Consider the following 18,231-nt stretch of genomic DNA (forward strand, 5'->3'; position numbering starts at 1 on the left):
TCGCAAGCTGATGACGACTTCAGGAGAGCCTCTCAAGAAAAAAATGCTCCTGCAAAGCTAGCTTATTCTTTGTCCATTGAAAGTAAAATATTTCAAAGGATAGGCAAGACACTGTTTTTACAACCTTTACTTTGGAGAGTGCCCAGAGGAGAGACAGGCTATTTAAACATAGGATGCTTTTCCTTGCTGGATGTGGTCCCAGGCGCCCAGTTCTGGAGGCTTTTTGCGCACCTTTTCCTGCAGTTGGCCAAATGGCATGACATGGAGTGCTTTTCGATGGCTCTGCTAGGTGTCTGCTGCTGTCCTCAGTGCGCTCGGTGGAAGAAGCCTGGGGCCTATTTTAAAAGTTATTTTGTGGAGTAGAGGGTGAAAGCAGTGTGGAGCAGGTGAAGACGGAGGCATGAGGTGAGGAAAGTAGCTCTGCAGGGAGCAGCTGGAGGATGTTTTGAGTATAGAGAGCTGTGTGATAATTGTGAAGGCAATATTGGAAGGTGCTTTATCAAGTGCCTCCTTCTCCAGCCTTAGCTGTTACTGGTGGATGGGCTAATTGCCCTCACTTTCACTCGGCTCCTGCTCCCTGCTCATGCCTTCATAATTGTCCTCACTTCCACTCGGCTCCTGCTCCCTGCTCGTGCCTTCATAATTGCCGTCAGTTTCACTCATCTCCTGCTCCCTGCTCGTGCCTTCGTAGTTGCCCTCACTTTTGCTCGGCTCCTGCTCCCTGCTTGTGCCTTCAAAGCGGTTGTGCAAGGACAGGTCCGGCTCTGAGAACCACCTCTGCATCCTGCTGATGTCATTCATCACATTGCTCAGGGAAGGGGCAGAGACGCATTTTGGATATGGTCTGCCGAGACTGCTGCTCCTGCCGTTGGGCTGCTCCGTCTCCAATGTAGGGGTGCTGCCTTCAGCTCCCGCCTCTGGGCTGCTGCAGGCAGAACTGTCGTGCTGAGGAGCCCCTGGGTGTGCTGTGGGGAGAAGGAGCCTGTTAGGTGCTTTTTAGGTACTCTCTGAAGGTACCAGGGGACTTTCCCTGTGCAACCACACACTTTGCCAAATGCAACCTTCCTGCCGACGAGCTAGAGGAGAAGTTAAGGAGGCAGAGAGGGCAATGTCCTGCGAGAGTGCAGTTCTAGGCCATAGTCAGCAGCTAGGGGAGGAGCAGAGCTGTGCAGACGTTTACCATCTGGCACGGGGGTTGTTTTGTGAGTGTTGTCCTTCCGAGCTCCTGGAAAGCGTTCCAGGAGGCAAACACTGCAATACCATATTAAACCCTCTGCACCTCTCTGCATGGCCACAGATGTCTTCCGACATGCAGTGAAAGAATGCAAAGCAGCAGCCCTGGCCGGGGACAATCATCAGTGCATCCTCCTACCTGTGGAGCTGTGTGTGCGCTCCGGTGACTCCTCGGCCGAGGGGCTGAAGGGCAAGGCGATGTGCTCCCCAAATATTGCTCGGCAGTTGTCTATTAGGAACTCGACCAGTGCTGTCACCTGCCCACAGAAAACCACGGATTTAGAGATTTGCCTGTGCCGCTGCAGAGAGTGCCGGTGAGGGGTGCCCCCAGCGTTCAGAGGTGCTGCTTTGGTGAGCTTTTGCAAGGGCAGGGGTCTCTGTGGGCATGGCGCAGAGCTGCCCCCAAGGCGGTAGCGAGGGGGTGAATTCAAGAGACCTTGTCATTGCGCTCCTTTTGCACTGCCAGCGGGAGCCCGTTGTCCGTGCCGGGGCTCAGCAGGTTTGGCCCCACGCAGATGGCCAGGTTGCTGGCGTCCATCCTGCTGGTCTCCACGTTTTCGCTGATGTGGTGGAGCACAGCAAGCAAGCGCTGGAGCAAGAGGAGGTTTGCTCTTGGCAGGTTGTCAGCCACCCTGGGGAACACAAACAAAACATAACATTAATGCAGGGTGCAGGAGCTGCTCCTTCTTCATTGGAGTAAGTTTCATTTCAGCTCACAAGAAATCCTGCTTCCTCATGTTTTGTAGAGCAATCTTAAACACCTTGAGGAAATGTTATTGCCAGAGAAGTGTTTTTCTGTGCCACTTGCCCTCAAAACCAACCCCCCCAGCAGCAATAGCAAGCTGACAGAAACGACAGGTTTTTACATGAGACTCCCAATATCCAGAGAAGTCCCTGGCCTCTCTCAGCCCCTCCAGAATGGTGGCACTGGTTACAAAACTCACCGTTTCAGTTCATCAGTTTTCTCCTGCTGGCTTGGCTTCTCCAGCGCTAGCATCCACTCGTCATAGAGGTTGTCCGAGAGGAGTTTGGAAGGGATATTTCGGAGGAAGTCCTGCAAGGCCAAGGAACTTAGATGAGGCTCTGGACACTACCAGTGAGCAGAGGGGGAGCATCCTCATGACTTGGGCTCCCTTGGAGGCAGGTTGCTTTGAGCTGCCTGCTCCCAAAGGTGCTCCTGAGCACTGAGAGTGCAGGGGGCTGCGTGAGTACGTGCCAAGTGCAGTGGTGTGAGTGCAGGAGCAGGAGCCAGCTCGTATCTGAGCCTTTGGTCTGGCCCTGCATCTCAGTAGTCCTCAGTGAGGAGGAGGTGGAGGAAGTGAGTTTGCCATGGGCATGCAGGGAATCCGGGGCGGAACTAGGGGAACTGAAAATCCAGTTGAGAAGAAAAATGCCCAACTGTGCTCAGCCTGAACCCCTGAGTTTGGCTTCAGTAGGGTTTTAGCTTTGAGTGCCACTGAGGTCAATGTGGGCACTCAGGTGGGCCCTTGCAGGTTAGCCACGTGCTCTGAGAGCTAAAAGTCAGAGGACTTCACCTTCAGCACCACTGCCAAGAGGTGCACAGGTTTGCTGTCCAGGTCAGCGTTCTCGCCCTGGTTCAGGACCTCCTTCAGCTCCTTGCGGGCCTTCTCGCTGGCCGCTCTCCTGAAGATCCCCTCAGTGGCAGGCCCTTTCTCGTACAATAGAGCCAGGAGATCCTGCAGGAAGAAAGGGACAGTTTTGTTCTTGCAGGCACACTCTGCTTTACTTGGCTTAGTAGCTCCTTCTTGTTCCACACAGATTGCACTGGCAGGAACCTGCTATTTCCTATATGCACCCTCTTTTTGCCCTGGGGAACCCCCCTGACTTCAGTGGAGTCCTCAAGCCACCATGTTCGAATCCCCTCCTTCCCAAGCCAGCCTCGATGCCTGGCAGAGATTGCTTGCAAGAGAGAAAAGCCTCTGTGCTGGAAAAGCCAGCTCTGCGGGGAAACTCTCACAAGAGCATCTTTCACCCAACGATAACGTTCAGCTACTTGTCCTTGTCAGTCCACGGCTGAAGCCCTGGATGCTTCTGCTGCTGAAAGATTCCTTCAGATGACTTCTGTCACACCACAGACATGCACAAGGGCTGGGCATGCGGCCTCGCACGAGCAGCCAGGATGCCTCCGTCCCCAGGCTTGCTTACCTGCACTGGCTGGGGCAGGCCACCATCCTCCCCGCAGACCACTGCCAGAGGCTGGCCAAAGAGAGCCGCCCTGGGGCCAGAGTCGAGCTGCCCTGGGCGGTCCCCGCTGGCAGAGGCTCCTCGCCGAGCAAGTGGCCAAGATATCAGCGGCCTTCTTGCCTTCGCTCCCTCTGCTGCAAGCAAAAGCAAAGCCAAACTCAGTGTAGAAGATGTGGCGGAGAGAGCCGGACGGTGCCGCTTGTGTGTGTGCGGCGCCCTGTGCTGCAGGGTCTCCTCCAGCTTGTGCAGAGGCGCAGAGGTTTTGCATGGTGGGAGGGAACAAGCAGCGTGTCAGAAGGCAGCTGCTCCGTCTCTTTCTCAGACTCACCAGGCAAGTGGCCAAGGCCCTCTTGCACGTCGGGAGGGTCCGAGCGGGGGCATTTCTTGGCGTCAGCCTGCTGCGAGAAACGGGTGAAGGTCACAGAGGTGCCCCTCAGCAGCCGGGGCCGCGAGGGAGTTGCTGCAGTGACGCAGGCATCTGCGCGAGGCTCCCGGGCAAAGCGGAGGGCGCCCAAGGGCTGCGGAGGAGAGGCCGGAGGTGCGGGCCCGACGCTGCCCCTCTGTGCCACGGGGGCTGTGGCAAAGGCTCCTGCGCAGCCAGCGCCCCCGAAGCGGCCCTGCAGCCCGCAGCCCCCGCACGGCTGGAGGCTGCTGCTTCGGTGCCCAGCAGCCCCAGCGCGGCACGAGGGCTCTGCCCGTGGCCGCGGGGACGGTGCGCCCTGCCGCGCTCTGCCTGGCACGAGGCATTTGCTGCCTTTGCCCGCCCCGGGGAGCCGCCCCAGGGGCTGAGCTAGCGCGCGTGCACAGGCAGCGCGGGCAGGGAAAGGGAGCCCTGCTCACCTCTGCCGAGATCAGCGTCTCCACGGTCGCCGCCGTCAGCGACACCTCCTAGGCGAGAGAGCAGAGAGGCGCCGTGAGGAACTGGCCAGCTTTGGGCGCCTTTGGGGAAGCCGAGGCGCTGTCGGGGCGCGGCGGGCGGCGTGAGGACACTTACGGGACGGCAGAAGCCGACGAGCTCGGTGAGGAGGCGCAGGGAGGGCAGTCGGGTGAGCCTGGCTCCCGGGGCTCCTGGGCTCTGCCTGTGCACAGGGAAGGGCACGCCAAGAGCTCTGTCAGCGCCAGCCCTCGCTGCTCTCTGCTGCCAGCCAGCCCCGCGCTGCCGAGGGACCCCCAAGCCCGAGAGCCTGCGGCAGCGCTGGCTGGGAGCAGCGCTCTGCGCCGCCCTGCCTGCTGCTGCCCACGGGCCTCCTCCTCGTGGGGACGGACGGCAGCGGCTCGGGGTGCCCGCGCCTGCCGGCGAGGAGCTGCGGTGACAGCTCCTGGGCTCGGTGGCGACTGCGACCGCGAGGCTGAGCAAGTCCCGCCGCTGTGCCCAGGAGCTGCCCTGGGCGGCGGGTGCCCCTTTCCCCAGCGACGTTCCGGTGTTTCTGCGTGCAGCTCCGCCTGGAGCACTCGCCCGCTCTCAGCCCTACGGCGGCACGCGGAGTTCCCCGGCAGAGCTTACCGGAGCATCGTGTCCAGCCAGAGCTGCTTCACCTCCTGCGACCTGCAGCGCAAAGGAGAAGCGGCCTCAGCCCACGCTGCTGCTGCTGCTGCTGCTCGTCCTCCGTGGGACAGAGCTGGCCCCGAACAGCTCTCGCCCCCGTGGGCAGAGTGCCAGGGCCAGGGCTGAGCCGTGCGGGGCAGGAGAGGGGCTCGCGCAGGGCCCTGGCAGGTGTCGCCCAGACTCACCCAAAAGTGACCACGCAGAGGTCGCTGGGCCAGACGAGGATGAGGGTGCGGCTGCACTTGAGGCCGAAGACCTCCTCCTCCTCCTGCTCCTGCTCCTCGTCCTCAGGCCTGGCCGCGGCTGCCTCCTCGCTGCACAGCACCCAGAGCTCGCTGAGCCGCACGCGGTGCTGCAGGCGGAAAGTGGGGCCGCATCTGCCGGGAGGAAGAGCAGGGACTCATCTGTGGGTGTTTGCCGTGGGGGCAACCCCAGCTGTCCCCCATGGCAGAGCCATTTCCAGGGGCAGAGCCATGGGAATGGTGGCCCTGAGCCGCAGGCAGCAGCAATGAGCCTCCTTCGCAGCACACACGCAGAGGACTTTGGAGAAGTCGCTGCTGGGCAATGATAGCAGCGGGATGCTTGGTGAAGGCTTGCAGATGAGAAGGACAAGAGCAGGAGCCTGTCCTGTTCTCCTTGCACCTCCCCTCATTAAAGACATGCTTTGTGCATTCATGGATCCCGCAGGACCCCTTGGGGCGAGGAATGTGCCTGGGGACGGGTGGTGGAGGCCGAGGCGGTGTCGGGGAGGAAGGAGGGCTGCGATGGCTGCTCTTACTTGAAGCTGGCGATGGCGACCGCGTGGGGGAAGAGCAGCAGGTGCCTGCGGCGCGTGCGCTGGTGCCGCGTCACCTGCGCACGGAGGGCGAGCAGGAGCTGGGGGCTGCTGCTGGAGACGAAGGCGCCGAGCGGCGGCGGGGGCCGGGAGGCTGCGCGGCCCCAGAGGCGGCGGCGGGCGCCAGGAGGCGCGGGGCCGGGGGCCCCGGGCTGTGCCCGCGTGCCGGCAGCGGGGCCGGCAGCGCCCCGGGCGCCGCAGCAGCTGGCCTGGCCCATGGCGCCGAGGCCGGGCGGACGGCTGCGGTGCGGCCGTGTCCCGCGCCTGCGTGAGGCTGGAAGCGCGTCCCTGTGCCGAGCAGTGCTGCCGGGCTGGGAGTCACCTCCGCCTGTGCTGCGCCGTGCTGGCACAGTGCCCACCCGGGGTACACGCTGCTGGCCGTGGCCAGGTCGCCGCGGTGCCGCCGCGGCACATTGTGATGCACCAGCTGGGCCCACAAAGGTGCATTGCTGGCTCGTGGTCAGCTTGTTGCCCACCAGGTCCTTTTCTGCCAAGCTGCTTTCCAGCAGCTTGGCCCCCAGCCCATCCTGGTGTTCTTCCTCCCCAGGGGCAGAACTTTGTGCTTCCTTTTGTTGAACTTCAGGAGGTTCCTCTGCCCGTTTCTCCAGCCTGTCGAGGTCCCTCTGAATGGCAGCACAGCCCTCTGGGGTGTCAGCCCCTCCTCCTAGTTTTGTATCATCAGCAAACTTGTTGTTAGAAAGTTGCAGAGCAAGGACTTGTCTCCCTTCTGGTGTGCCGTGGGTCTGTCAAGATGCCTAGGAGCCAGAAGCAGCCGGCTTTTGTAGTGTCATGAGAATCTCCTGGCTTTAGGAGATGCTCCCTGGCTGTGGGCTCTCAGGCTGTGAGATGATTTTATCCATGGTGAAGCAGGTGTGAAGGCATCACCATTTAGTCAGAGAAGATGTGCACCTGCCATTTCCTCCAGCACCTGGGAGTTCTCTAACTCCCGAATGACATCTTGAAATACAATATAAGGCTGAGGCAATGGCAGGGGTGAGGAGGAGGAGGAGGGGAGAAAAAAGAGGACTATTACATGTGCTCAGTTACCAAAAACACCATGGCACTGGCCTAACCCTTGTTTTTCCCCCATGCTGGATGCTGCAAAGAGCTCTGCGTGGTAGTTAACGCAGGCTTTGCCAGTGACCACATGTGCTGCCCAGGAGGTTGTTTTCCAGCAGCTTTTACAGAGAGGTGGAAATGCTGGTTCTGCCTTGCCTGTTCAGTGAGACTCAGGATGGGTCTCGGTGAGCTGGTGTGTGACAGGGTGCTGAGAGGCAGGAGGGTTGGGGGGAGCCTGGCACCACGTTCACTCAGCTGCACAGGATTGCTGGGGCCCGAGCGGGGCTGTTGCAGGCTTGGGAGTCCCTGCGCCAAGGTGACCCTGTGCAAACTGGCTGCGTTCAACTTCCGCCATCCAAACTTTCTGCAGCCTTTCATAACTGAGAAAGGAAGGAGGCTTTGAAGGAGCCATTTTTAAGGAATGCAGCGTTGAACTGTTGAAGAAGGACGTCAGTGGGCGTATTGCCTTCCCCGAACATTGCCTTGTGTTTGGAGAGGAGCCTGGCTGCTTCTGAACTTACAGGCACACTTGCTTGTTGTACTGCTCCACACTTTTGTGAAATTGGGATGAAGTTTGGTTCTCCGTGGTGCTGAGAGGCAATCTGAGGGTGCAGTTCTAACACTTTTGGACTACCGAGATGGGATTTAAGCTCTTGGTCTTGGAAGTAACTCTCCCTGAACCAACAGACTGTTATCTTCAAGCAGGAATCACAGAACTGTAGAATGATCTAGGTTGAAAGGGATTCTGGAGGTCTCTGCTCTAACCCCCCAACTCAAAGCAGAGGCAAATGCAAAGTTAGGTCAGATTGCTCAGGACCTCATGCTGCCTAGTTCTGAAAATCTGCTGGCTCATGAAAGCAGAGAGCTCATCGCCTGGCAGATATGCCGTGAAAGCGCCCCGCTGAACTAGATTCACGTGTCACCTCAGGGCCAGTGTAATAAACCACTGTGCAAGATTCAATGGGAGAGAAGAGTGATACTTGTTCCCAGAACTCACCAAACCAACTGACTTGAACCATTCCCACAGGCGGGGACAGTTGCAGCAGTACAGAAATAGCACTCCCTGTGCCTGTCCTTTGCCCACAAAACCTCTCGGCCTTCTGCAGCCAGGCAGGGACCACAGGGCTTGACCAAGCCGAACACCTGCTCTTGGACAGAGCCATTGGATGTGGAGCAGGTGGGCAAAGCCCTGAGGGAGAGTCAAGAAGCCTCCAGCAGCCCTGGGAAGGGCTGAGGCAAGGAGGGCACGACTCTCCTGTGTGTGCACCAAAGAACCCAGGGCACACAGCGGGCACAGAGGCAGCGAGAGGGAAGAAGCGTGAGATGGGCAGAGCGGCGTGAGAGGGCTCCTTGGGCAAAGCAGCCCATGACACGTGCTCTCTCCACCCGTGCGGGAGCTCAGCACAGAGCTGGGCAGAGGGCCTTTCTCCCACCCACGGCCCCCACGCTGCCCTGCCACCATGAGCACAGCCACCCTCCCCTCCCAGCACAGCCCAGGACCGGAGAGCTCTCTTGCGGGCTCTGCTTGGCTCTGTGTGCAGTGCTGTGCTGCTGAGAGGGCTCCGGCAGGGCCTTGTGAGGGGCTGGTCCACGCTGAGCAAGACAGCAGAGGTGAAGAGCTGGCCCAGGCAGGAGGAGCCAGCTTCTCGGAGCAGAGGGCTGGGCACCCATGGGCGCCTTCAAAGCAGAGCAGCGGCAGCTGCTGCTCACTCCCCGCGCTGAGGGACAAGTGTCCTTCAGCTCCGTGGTGCTGGGCGTGCAGGAAAGTGGTGTAATAAAGCTGCGTTTGAGAGCTTATGGAAGGGCAGGCTGACAGTCATTCACAAAACTCAGCCTGAAGCAAGCGGAGGGGACCCGCTCCCGCTCATTCCCACCACAATTTCACTCCCCCTCAATCTCCTCCCTGCAGCCCTGCAAACACCCCGATGGGGGTGTCCAGGGTGCCTGGCCAGGCTCACCGGTGCGCACAGAAGAGGAGATGCTTCCTGTTCCTTGCTTCCTGACAAAATGCAACTTTGCCCAGCTTTTTCTGTCACCAGACAGGTGTTGTGTAAGTAGGTCACTGCAGTATTGCTTTGTGTTATATCAAAATAAGAGTGTAGCATGTTTAACATACACCAATGTTGCATTGGGTTGGATCAAAACATGCATGGATATTAGATAAAGGGCAGCACAAGCTGTTACCTTCCCTATGCAATTAAAATTTAACCAAATCCTTGCTGGCTTTGGGATGTAGCCCATCATAGATTGCAAACATTTGTTTTATACATACAGAAATGCCACAGCTGGGAAGCTAAAAAAGAGACAGAAAGGTGGCACAGCTTTGGCACCCCCAGGCAGCTTGGAGCGTGTGGTGTGACTTGTGTCCAAATCGTGTGCCCTAAAATGACTTTGGCAAAGTACAAAAATAAAATTCCAACTCGCAATGCACACTAATTGACTGTTTAAGCACGACCTCAACTCCAGGATTTAGATGAGGCTTTACTTCTCTTTTGACAGGAATTCTTGTAGCTACTGACACAAACCTCTTATCTGTGGGACTTGGCGTGGGGGTTTGTCACTTATTTAGGTGACTTACAACTTCCCGCTAACAGGATCCCGACTCAGAGGAATTGAGAGATTCGTTCTTGTGTAGCAGTGGTTTCAGTAGTCCGTTACATCTTTCTGCCATCCCACTACTTTGAGGTCGATGAGGAAGGTGCAAAGTCCATATACACTGTTACTTCTTTCAGCTCCTGGAGGGATGTATTTCCAGCCTTCAGGTGTTTGCTCTAAGGGACTGATCTACTTGTCAGGTTTCCCAGAGTAGTTGACCTTCCCCGAGACTAGCAACCTGTTCTCCTTTTGACACGTACTGTACCACTGCTTGACAAAAAAAGGACATGAGTCTACAGTGTGTTTGGCCAATGATTTTGTCACAGGCCATCGTCTCCTTGCAGCCTGTTGAAATAACTGCGAACTCGCGGTGTGCCCTGGCCATCCGTGTAACCACTTCCCCAGCCATTCTGCCTCCAGATTGTATCATACATTTATTCTAGCCAGATGATCAGCCATCTGATCCCACTTTTCCCCAGGGTTTTTAGGTGGTTGGTGGGCGGAGGCATGACCCATTGATATGTTCTTCAATTGAGCTACATCCAAACTCTTTTCCTGGGTCTGCTTTTCCCCATACGTCTCTACCATTTTATTGCCACTTGTTTCTCAGCCCGTTCTGCAACGCCAGGGTGGCACCAGCCCAAACAGCATAGGAGTCCGGACAGACTCAAGGCTCCTTGCTCCACAGTGGCAGGGCCAGGCACAGGGATGCCGCAAGGGAGGAGAGTGCCTCAGAGCAGGGCACAGCGCTGGGCACAGGCAGGGGGCCAGGTCCCCTCCTGCAGCACAACCTGAGGTGGGCACTGGGAAGGGACTGGCAGCGGCGGAGCTCTCTCCCTGAGATGGTGATGGGCGTCATTAAAAACAGACAGCCTGTGAGCTCAGCCCACCCCACAGCTGGGCACCACAGCTCCAGATATCCTGCCCTGGATCCAAGCTTGCATTGGTGATGAATCAGAGCTTGGAAAGGTAAGATGTCCCGCCAACACACCGGTGTGTCTGAGGGGCTGGGGGTCAGTGGCAGCCCTTGCTGCGCAGCCCTCTCCCCATGGGTGAGAAGGGGTAGCCGTGATGGATTCAGGAAAGATGGCCAAGGGGAGAGATCATCTTTCCCCACCTTCACTGCCAACCCTCCCTGGCAGCCCACGGAAAGACCCCCGGGGGCACCAGGCTGGCCAGGGGCTGGGGCCAGTGGCGCAATGGATAACATGCCTGACTATGGATCAGGAGACTGCAGGTTTAACTCCTGCCTGGCTTGACCTTTTCCTCATCCCAACCTGGCAATGGTGGACAGCACAGTGATGGTGTCTGGTGCCCTGGTTCCTCCTTGGTGGCAACCATTGCCTGGTGTTTCTCCCAACTCGCTGGTAGAGACCTCCGTGCTGATAAGGAAGGAAGAACTGGCTGGGGATGTGCAGGCTTTGGGTGCAGGGAGCCTTTTCAGGGTTGATCTGCAAATCCTGAGAGGAGTGGGGAAGATGAGTAGCAGAATGACAAGCCAGGACTTGAGGAGAGCTGAGCTGGGCTTAGTCGAGGGGCAATGACTGAACAGGGGGCTCTTGTCTGTGCCCCAGCACAAAAAGGGCAGGCCAGTGGCCATGCAGAAAGCAGGTGCCACCACCACCATTGCTGTGGGCAGAAACGGGCTGAGCCACACAGGAACGAGCCTGCACCCTCCTGATGCATGGTCAGCTTGGTTGGCTCTTGCACCAGCGGCCTTGGCCCCCAAACAGCCTGGCACCCCCAGCAGCAGGGCTTCCTGTGACTCACCAGAACAGGCTGGAGGTGAAGGGTAGCACAGATTTGCCTTTAATCACCTGACCTTGCCTGGGACAGCTTTCCCCTCTCCGACAACTTTGCTCCTTCTGGGTCCCAATGTCTTGGGAGAAGCAGTTCCCGGAACATGCCACCTCGCTGAAATAAGGCAGGACAGCAAGGGTAGGGGTGAGAAATGCAATGCAGAGGCCCCTGAGGGAGACCGTCCATCTGTCCCCCCCGGGGTCATGGCACACTCTAGCACTGCACAGCACAGCACTACGGGGCCAGTGCCAGAGGAAAGAGGGTGCTGAGCAAGGTGTGTCCCCTGAGGGGCAGGTGCGGTGGCTGCCCAACACGTCCTGGGGAGAGACTCCACTCACCTGGCAGATGCCCAGTGCCCGCCTCAGGCCCTGTGGCAGATGTGGACACTCCTCCCTTTTGCATGGCCTGACCCAGGACACCATCATCCCCCCTTCTTCAGCTTTGCCCATGTACGCTGAGCCCTCACTGTCTCTCTGCACCTCAGCCCCACCCCGCCCTGCACATTCATCCTGCAGCCTGGACTGCACTCTACAGCCAGAACTTGTCCACCCCCTCTTCACAGGGTGCCCCCATCCTCTCCACCTCCCGTGGCCCTGCTATGAGGGCACCCCTGTGTGATCCCATGCAGAGCACATCCCCAATGCCCACACCACGGTCCATGCCCGGGTGCTGTGCCCCTCTGCCCAGACCTCGTGGTGCAAGGGCAGCGCGTCTGGCTCCAGATCAGAAAGTTGTGTGTTCAAATCACATCAGAGTCAGGCTTGGTTCAACAGCAGGTGCCTTTTGTATTGTCCCCGTTTTGTGCTGCCCTTGTGGTGGTGGTGGTGGTGGTCTGCTTTCTCGGTAAAGGCCTTCCGTCTCCTGGCTCTTGTCCCACCTGTTGGGCCTTCTGCAGGGCAAAGGTGGGATGGCTTCTTGCCCTACGGGAAAGAAAGAGTTCATCCAGCCCTTATGGCAGACCTGAGCCCTGCTAAAAGGGCAAAATGCCCAGCCACCATCAAATAACACCACTGCTAATCTGGAAGCAGAATTAAGATCCTTTCTTAATCTTCCATCCTGCAGGCTAAACCAATCCAGATCTCTCAGGCTACCTAAGCATATGATGTGCTGCAGCCCCAAGCCATCTTTGAGGTCTTGTCTTGGTCTTGCTCTAGTTTCTCAATGTCTTGCAAAACCCTGTGTGTGACATAGACAAGCTCCACAATGGAAAACTGCACAACAGAAAAGCACAGGTAGCCCCCAGTCCTGCCCCAAGCCTGACCCCGGTGTGATTCGAACACACAACCTTCTGATCTGGAGTCAGACGCGCTGCCTTTGCGCCACGAGGTCAGAGCAGTGGGATGCAATGCCCAGGCATGGACCACGGCCTGGGTGGTGAGGATGTGCTCTCCATGGGGACCACCCCAGGGGTGTGCTGGTGCTCCCCTAGCAGGGCAGTGGAGGGGGTGAGTGGGTGCCCAGGGAGAGGGTCACCATGGCCCGGTGTGTCCAGGTGGAGGATGGATGGCCAAGGCAGGATGGGGTGGTGGCGCAGGGGGGCAACATGCTCTCAGGGGATGAGGCTGGAAGCTGAAGGCATCGCAGGCTGAGGCCTCCTTAGGGACTGTGGGAGGCTGATGCCTCAGGCCAGGCCACACAGAAGGGCTGAGGGCCCCTATCCTCAGCAGAGTCTGAGGTGGGTGCTGGGCACCCACTGGCAGTGCGTGACTTCTCTTGCCAAGGGTGTGCTGGGCAGGCACTCTGCTGGCCCCACAGGAGACATGCTGCCCTGAGGTCTCTGATTCTCCCAGGGACAGGGGTTGTTTGCTTGCTCCAGGCATTGCTAGTGTCTGCCACAGCATCCTGAAGATGCTGGTGGGGGACTGCAGGCCAGCCACAGGCGGAGGGAGGGTCGTGCTAAGCATGTGGGAACAGTGAGTGCCAGGATAGCTGCAGCCTTCCCACCCTGTGCAGTACATGTGACCGCTGCATGGGGCAAGATGGGATGGGATGGGTTCAGCTGCCAGCCCAGGTCCCCTAGGATCATGTTGCCCCCTGTGCCACCACACCATCCTGCCCTGGGTGGCCATCCTCCACCTGGATACCCCAGGCCTTGGCCACCATCTCTCTTGGCACCCACCTGTCCCCTCCATCACCCTGATCAGGATGCCCCATGGAGGGCATTTCCCCAACACCCTGGCCGTGGTCCATGCCTGGGCACTGCATCCCTCCAGTTCGACCTCGTGGCGCAAGGGCAGCGCATCTGACTCCAGATCAGAAATTTGTGTGCCTGAATCACACCTGGGTCAGGCTTGAGGCTGTGCTGGATTCCCATTGTATTGCCTGTGCTTTTCCTTTGAGCTAACCTGTGTTAGGTGCAGGACCAGTAGAGCATCCCTGGTGCCCATGTCAGCGTGCACCAACTGGGAAGAGTCTGGAAGCTGATGAGCCTTGGTAGTCTCTGCCCAGCATTGCAGGTCAGGGCCAGTCAAGCAGTGATCCCAGTGACCCAGAGCATGGGTTGGCAGTCAGGACCTCTGTTCCATGCCCAAAGGAGCCTCCAATGATTGCCATCCTCCTTACCTGCAGCCAGACCCAATCCCTTCCCTCTAAGTGCCCTCTGTAGCCTTCTGCCTCCTGGGACATGTCACAGGCTTCCTGCCTCCACCACTCTCTTGCCTCCTCACACCCTCACTTATCCTACGCTTGTGCTCTGGTGCTGCAGGGTCCCTGCAAAAATCCTGCTGCTCTCCTCTTTGTCCTCTCTGATAGCACAATCTGCTATCTTTGTCCTGTACCTGCAGCAGCAGCTTGAGCAGAGGCACCTCTTGCATGACCCCTTTCCCTCACCTGGTGTTGAGGAGATGCACCAGGTACTCCCATACCCCAGACCCAAGCGGGGGTTGTGTTTGTGATGTTTATAGGATTTGTGATGTTTATAACATCCACACTATTTCTGCACCAATTCTCAGAGCCTTCTGTGGTCTCTCAGGGTCCCCTAAGACCCCTCTGTGTGCTAAAGACTGTGTTATCTTTCAGGTTGCTCTTTGCAGCTCCTGGCTGCAGCCTCCTCCTCTCCTTCCTCACTCCCTCCATCCCTATCTCCCTCCTGCCCTCCTCCATTAGTGGCTCACCCTTCCTACTAGCATTTGCCCACATTTGCACACAGCCTGCAGTCCTTCTAAGGTGTGTGCACAGTGAGATCAGACGTCATCTTCTCCTCAATCCTGCCAGTGAGGGGGATGGATGAGAGGAGGAGGAGACGGACTTTCCAGGTTAACGACTGGCTGCACCGCTGGTGTTGGCAACAGGGTTTTGGTTTCTACGACCATGGGACCCTGTTTGAAGATCGACAACTGATGGCGAGAGATGGGATCCACCTCACGAGGCGGGGCACGCGGGTCTTTGCCAACAGGTTGGCCAACCTGGTAAGGAGGGCTTTAAACTAGGAAAGATGGGGGAAGGGGAGAGTTATAGTGACAGGGTAGTTGGCAAAAGACTGCTCAAGTCAGGATGCCTCCAGCAGGTGAATGCAGCCAGGGAAGTGCGCATGGGATGTGGCTATGGAGGACCCTCTTGTATCCCTCCTGGGAAACCTGCATGCTCGATCACCTCCCTGAAATGCCTGTACACCAATGCATGCAGCTTGGGGAACAAACAGGAAGAACTAGAGATGTGTGTGCGGTCGCAGGGCCATGATCTCATTGCCATTACAGAGACATGGTGGGATAGCTCGCATGACTGGAGTGCTGTCATGGATGGCTACGTACTTTTTAGGAAAGACAGGCCAGGAAAGCGAGGTGGTGGAGTTGCTCTTTATGTGAGAGAGCAACTGGAATGTATTGAGCTGTGCCTAGGGGTGGATGAAGAGCGAGTCGAGAGCTTATGGGTAAGGATCAAAGGGCAGGCTAATAGAGGTGACACTGTTGTGGGTGTTTACTACAGGCCACCTGATGAGGAAGAGGAAGTCGATGAGGCCTTCTACAGACAGCTGGAAGTAGCCTCACGATCCCAGGCCCTGGTTCTCATGGGGGACTTCAACCACCCCGATATCTGCTGGAAAGACAACACAGCTAGGCACAAACAGTCCTGGAGATTCCTGCAGAGCATTGGTGACAACTTCTTGACCCAGGTGGTGGAGGAGCCAACAAGGAGAGGTGTGCTGCTGGACCTCGTACTAACAAACAAAGAAGGACTGGTGGAAGATGTGAAGGTCGGGGGCAGCCTTGGCTGCAGTGACCATGAGATGGTGGAGTTCAGGATCCTGCGAGGAGGCAGCAGGGCACCAAGTAGGATCGCAACCCTGGACTTGAGGAGAGCAAACTTTGGCCTCTTCAGGGACCTACTTGGAGGAATCCCATGGGTGAGGGCCCTGGAAGGAAGGAGTGTTCAAGAGAGTTGGTTAATATTCAAACATCACTTCCTCCAGGCTCAAGAGCGGTGCATCCCTATGAGTAGGAAGTCAAGCAAAGGAGGCAGGAGACCTGCATGGATGAGCAAGGAGCTCCTGGCAAAACTCAACCAGAAGAAGGAAGTATACAGAAAGTGGAAAGGGAGACAGGCCACTTGGGAGCAATATAGGAATGTTGTCAGAGTATGCAGGGATGTGACGAGGAAGGCTAAGGCCCGTTTGGAATTAAATCTGGCTAGAGATGTCAAGGACAACAAGAAGGGCTTCTTCAAATACATCAGCAGCAAGAGGAAGACTAGGGAAAATGTGGGCCCTTTGCTGAATGGAGTGGGTGCCCTGGTGACGAAGGATGCAGAGAAGGCAGAGTTACTGAATGCCTTCTTTGCTTCAGTCTTTACTGCTCAGGCCAGCCCTCAGGAACCGCAGACCCTGGAGGCAAGAGAGAAAGTCTGGAGAGAGGAAGACTTTCCCTTGGTGGAGGAGGAGTGGGTTAGAGATCATTTAAGCAAACTTGACACCCACAAATCCATGGGCCCTGATGGGATGCACCCAGGAGTGCTGAGGGAGCTGGCGGACATTATTGCTAAGCCACTCTCCATCATCTTGGAAAGGTCATGGAGAACAGGAGAGGTGCCCGAGGACTGGAAGAAAGCCAATGTCACCCCAGTCTTCAAAAAGGGCAAGAAGGAGGACCCAGGGAACTACAGGCCAGTCAGCCTCACCTCCATCCCTGGAAAGGTGATGGAGCAGATCATCCTGGAAGCCATCTCCACGCATGTGGAGGAAAAGAAGGTGATGAGGAGTAGTCAGCATGGCTTCACAAAGGGGAAATCATGCCTAACCAATCTGATAGCCTTCTATGATGGAATGACTGGCTGGGTAGATGAGGGGAGAGCAGTGGATGTTGTCTACCTAGACTTCAGCAAGGCTTTTGACACTGTCTCCCATAGCATCCTCATAGACAAGCTCAGGAAGTGTGGGTTAGATGAGTGGACAGTGAGGTGGATTGAGACATGGCTGAATGGCAGAGCTCAGAGAGTTGTGATCAGTGGCACAGAGTCTAGTTGGAGGCCTGTAGCTAGCGGTGTCCCCCAGGGGTCAGTACTGGGTCCAGTCTTGTTCAACTTCTTCATCAATGACCTGGATGAAGAGACAGAGTGCACACTCAGCAAGTTTGCTGATGATACAAAACTGGGAGGAGTGGCCGATACGCCAGAGGGCTGTGCTGCCATTCAGAGAGACGTGGACAGGCTGGAGAGGTGGGCAGAGAGGAACCTCCTGAAGTTCAACAAAGGGAAGTGCAGGGTCCTGCACCTGGGGAGGAATAACCCCATGCACCAGTACAGGTTGGGGGTTGAGCTGCTGGAAAGCAGCTCTGCGGAGAAGGACCTGGGAGTGCTGGTGGACACCAAGTTAAGCATGAGGCAGCAATGTGCCCTTGTGGCCAAGAAGGCCAATGGTATCCTGGGCTGCATCAGAAAGAGTGTTGCCAGCAGGTCGAGGGAGGTGATTCTCCCCCTCTCCTCAGCCCTGGTGAGGCCACATCTGGAGTACTGCGTCCAGTTCTGGGCTCCCCAGTACAAGAGGGATGTGGCACTACTGGAGCAAGTCCAGCGAAGGGCCACAAGGATGATTAGGGGACTGGAGCATCTCTCTTATGAGGAAAGACTGAGAGAGCTGGGCCTGTTTAGCTTGGAGAAGAGAAGGCTGAGAGATCTTATCAATGTGTACAAGTATCTGAAGGGAGGGTGTCGAGAGGATGGGGCCAGACTCTTTTCAGTGGTGCCGAGCGACAGGACGCGAGGCAATGGGCACAAACTGAAACACAGACACTTCCATCTTAACATGAGGAAAAACTTTTTCACTGTGAGGGTGACAGAGCACTGGAACAGGTTGCCCCGAGAGGTGGTGGAGTCTCCTTCTCTGGAGATATTCAAAAGCCGCCTGGATGCAATCCTGTGCAATGTGCTCTAGGTGACCCTGCTTGAGCAGGGGGGTTGGACTAGATGATCTCCAGAGGTCCCTTCCAACCTCAGTGATTCTGTGATTCTGTGATTCTGTAACGGTCTCAAAGGCAGTGGTCCCTGACTGAGCTGTCCTCTACTGTGGGTAAGATGCAGCTATCTGCCAGCAGGCTGGCAGAAGCACCAGGCAATGGTGACCACCAAAGAGAAAGCAGGGCACTATCACCATCACTTCCACTGTGGCCAAGCTGTGCAAAGGAAAAGGTCGAGCCTGCAAGGAGTCGAACCTGCAATCTCCTGATCCATAGTCAGGTGTGCTGTCCATTGCACCACTGGCCCTAGCCATCCTGGTGGGCTACATGTGGCGTGCTGAGGCACAGTGATGCTGACGTGTGGGGGTTAGAATCTGAGTTTGTCAATGCATTAAGAAAAAAAAGATTGTAAGAGATTAGTGGTCCAACCTCCAGCTCAAAGTACAATCATTTTCAACATCAGCTAAGGATCAGATTGTTCAAAGCCTGATTAAGCTGAGTTTTGAATTTCTCCAAGGATGAAGAGTCCCCATCCCTCTCAGCCCCCATTCTAGGTCACCTCCATGGTGAAA

The 18,231-nt window shown here is 57.0% G+C and overlaps 1 protein-coding gene, 1 non-coding gene and 1 pseudogene across 2 annotated transcripts; 1 reads left to right on the forward strand and 2 right to left on the reverse strand.

The window, feature by feature from the left end:
• Window positions 1–158: 158 nt before the first annotated feature.
• Window positions 159–11,722, reverse strand: LOC136991631 (T-cell activation Rho GTPase-activating protein-like; annotated as a pseudogene).
• Window positions 11,723–12,530: 808 nt separating this feature from the next.
• TRNAW-CCA (transfer RNA tryptophan (anticodon CCA)) lies at window positions 12,531–12,602 on the reverse strand. Its single transcript has one exon. It is a non-coding gene; the product is annotated as a tRNA-Trp (tRNA).
• Window positions 12,603–17,082: 4,480 nt separating this feature from the next.
• On the forward strand, window positions 17,083–18,010 carry LOC136991632 (uncharacterized). Its single transcript, XM_067294616.1, is given in 4 exon segments — window positions 17,083–17,140; window positions 17,143–17,236; window positions 17,238–17,613; window positions 17,936–18,010. Coding segments are annotated over 4 exon segments (603 nt in total).
• The last annotated feature ends 221 nt before the right edge of the window (window positions 18,011–18,231 follow it).

Source organism: Apteryx mantelli, chromosome 3, assembly GCF_036417845.1.
Source record: "Apteryx mantelli isolate bAptMan1 chromosome 3, bAptMan1.hap1, whole genome shotgun sequence".
NCBI classification, from domain to species: Eukaryota; Metazoa; Chordata; class Aves; order Apterygiformes; family Apterygidae; genus Apteryx; species Apteryx mantelli.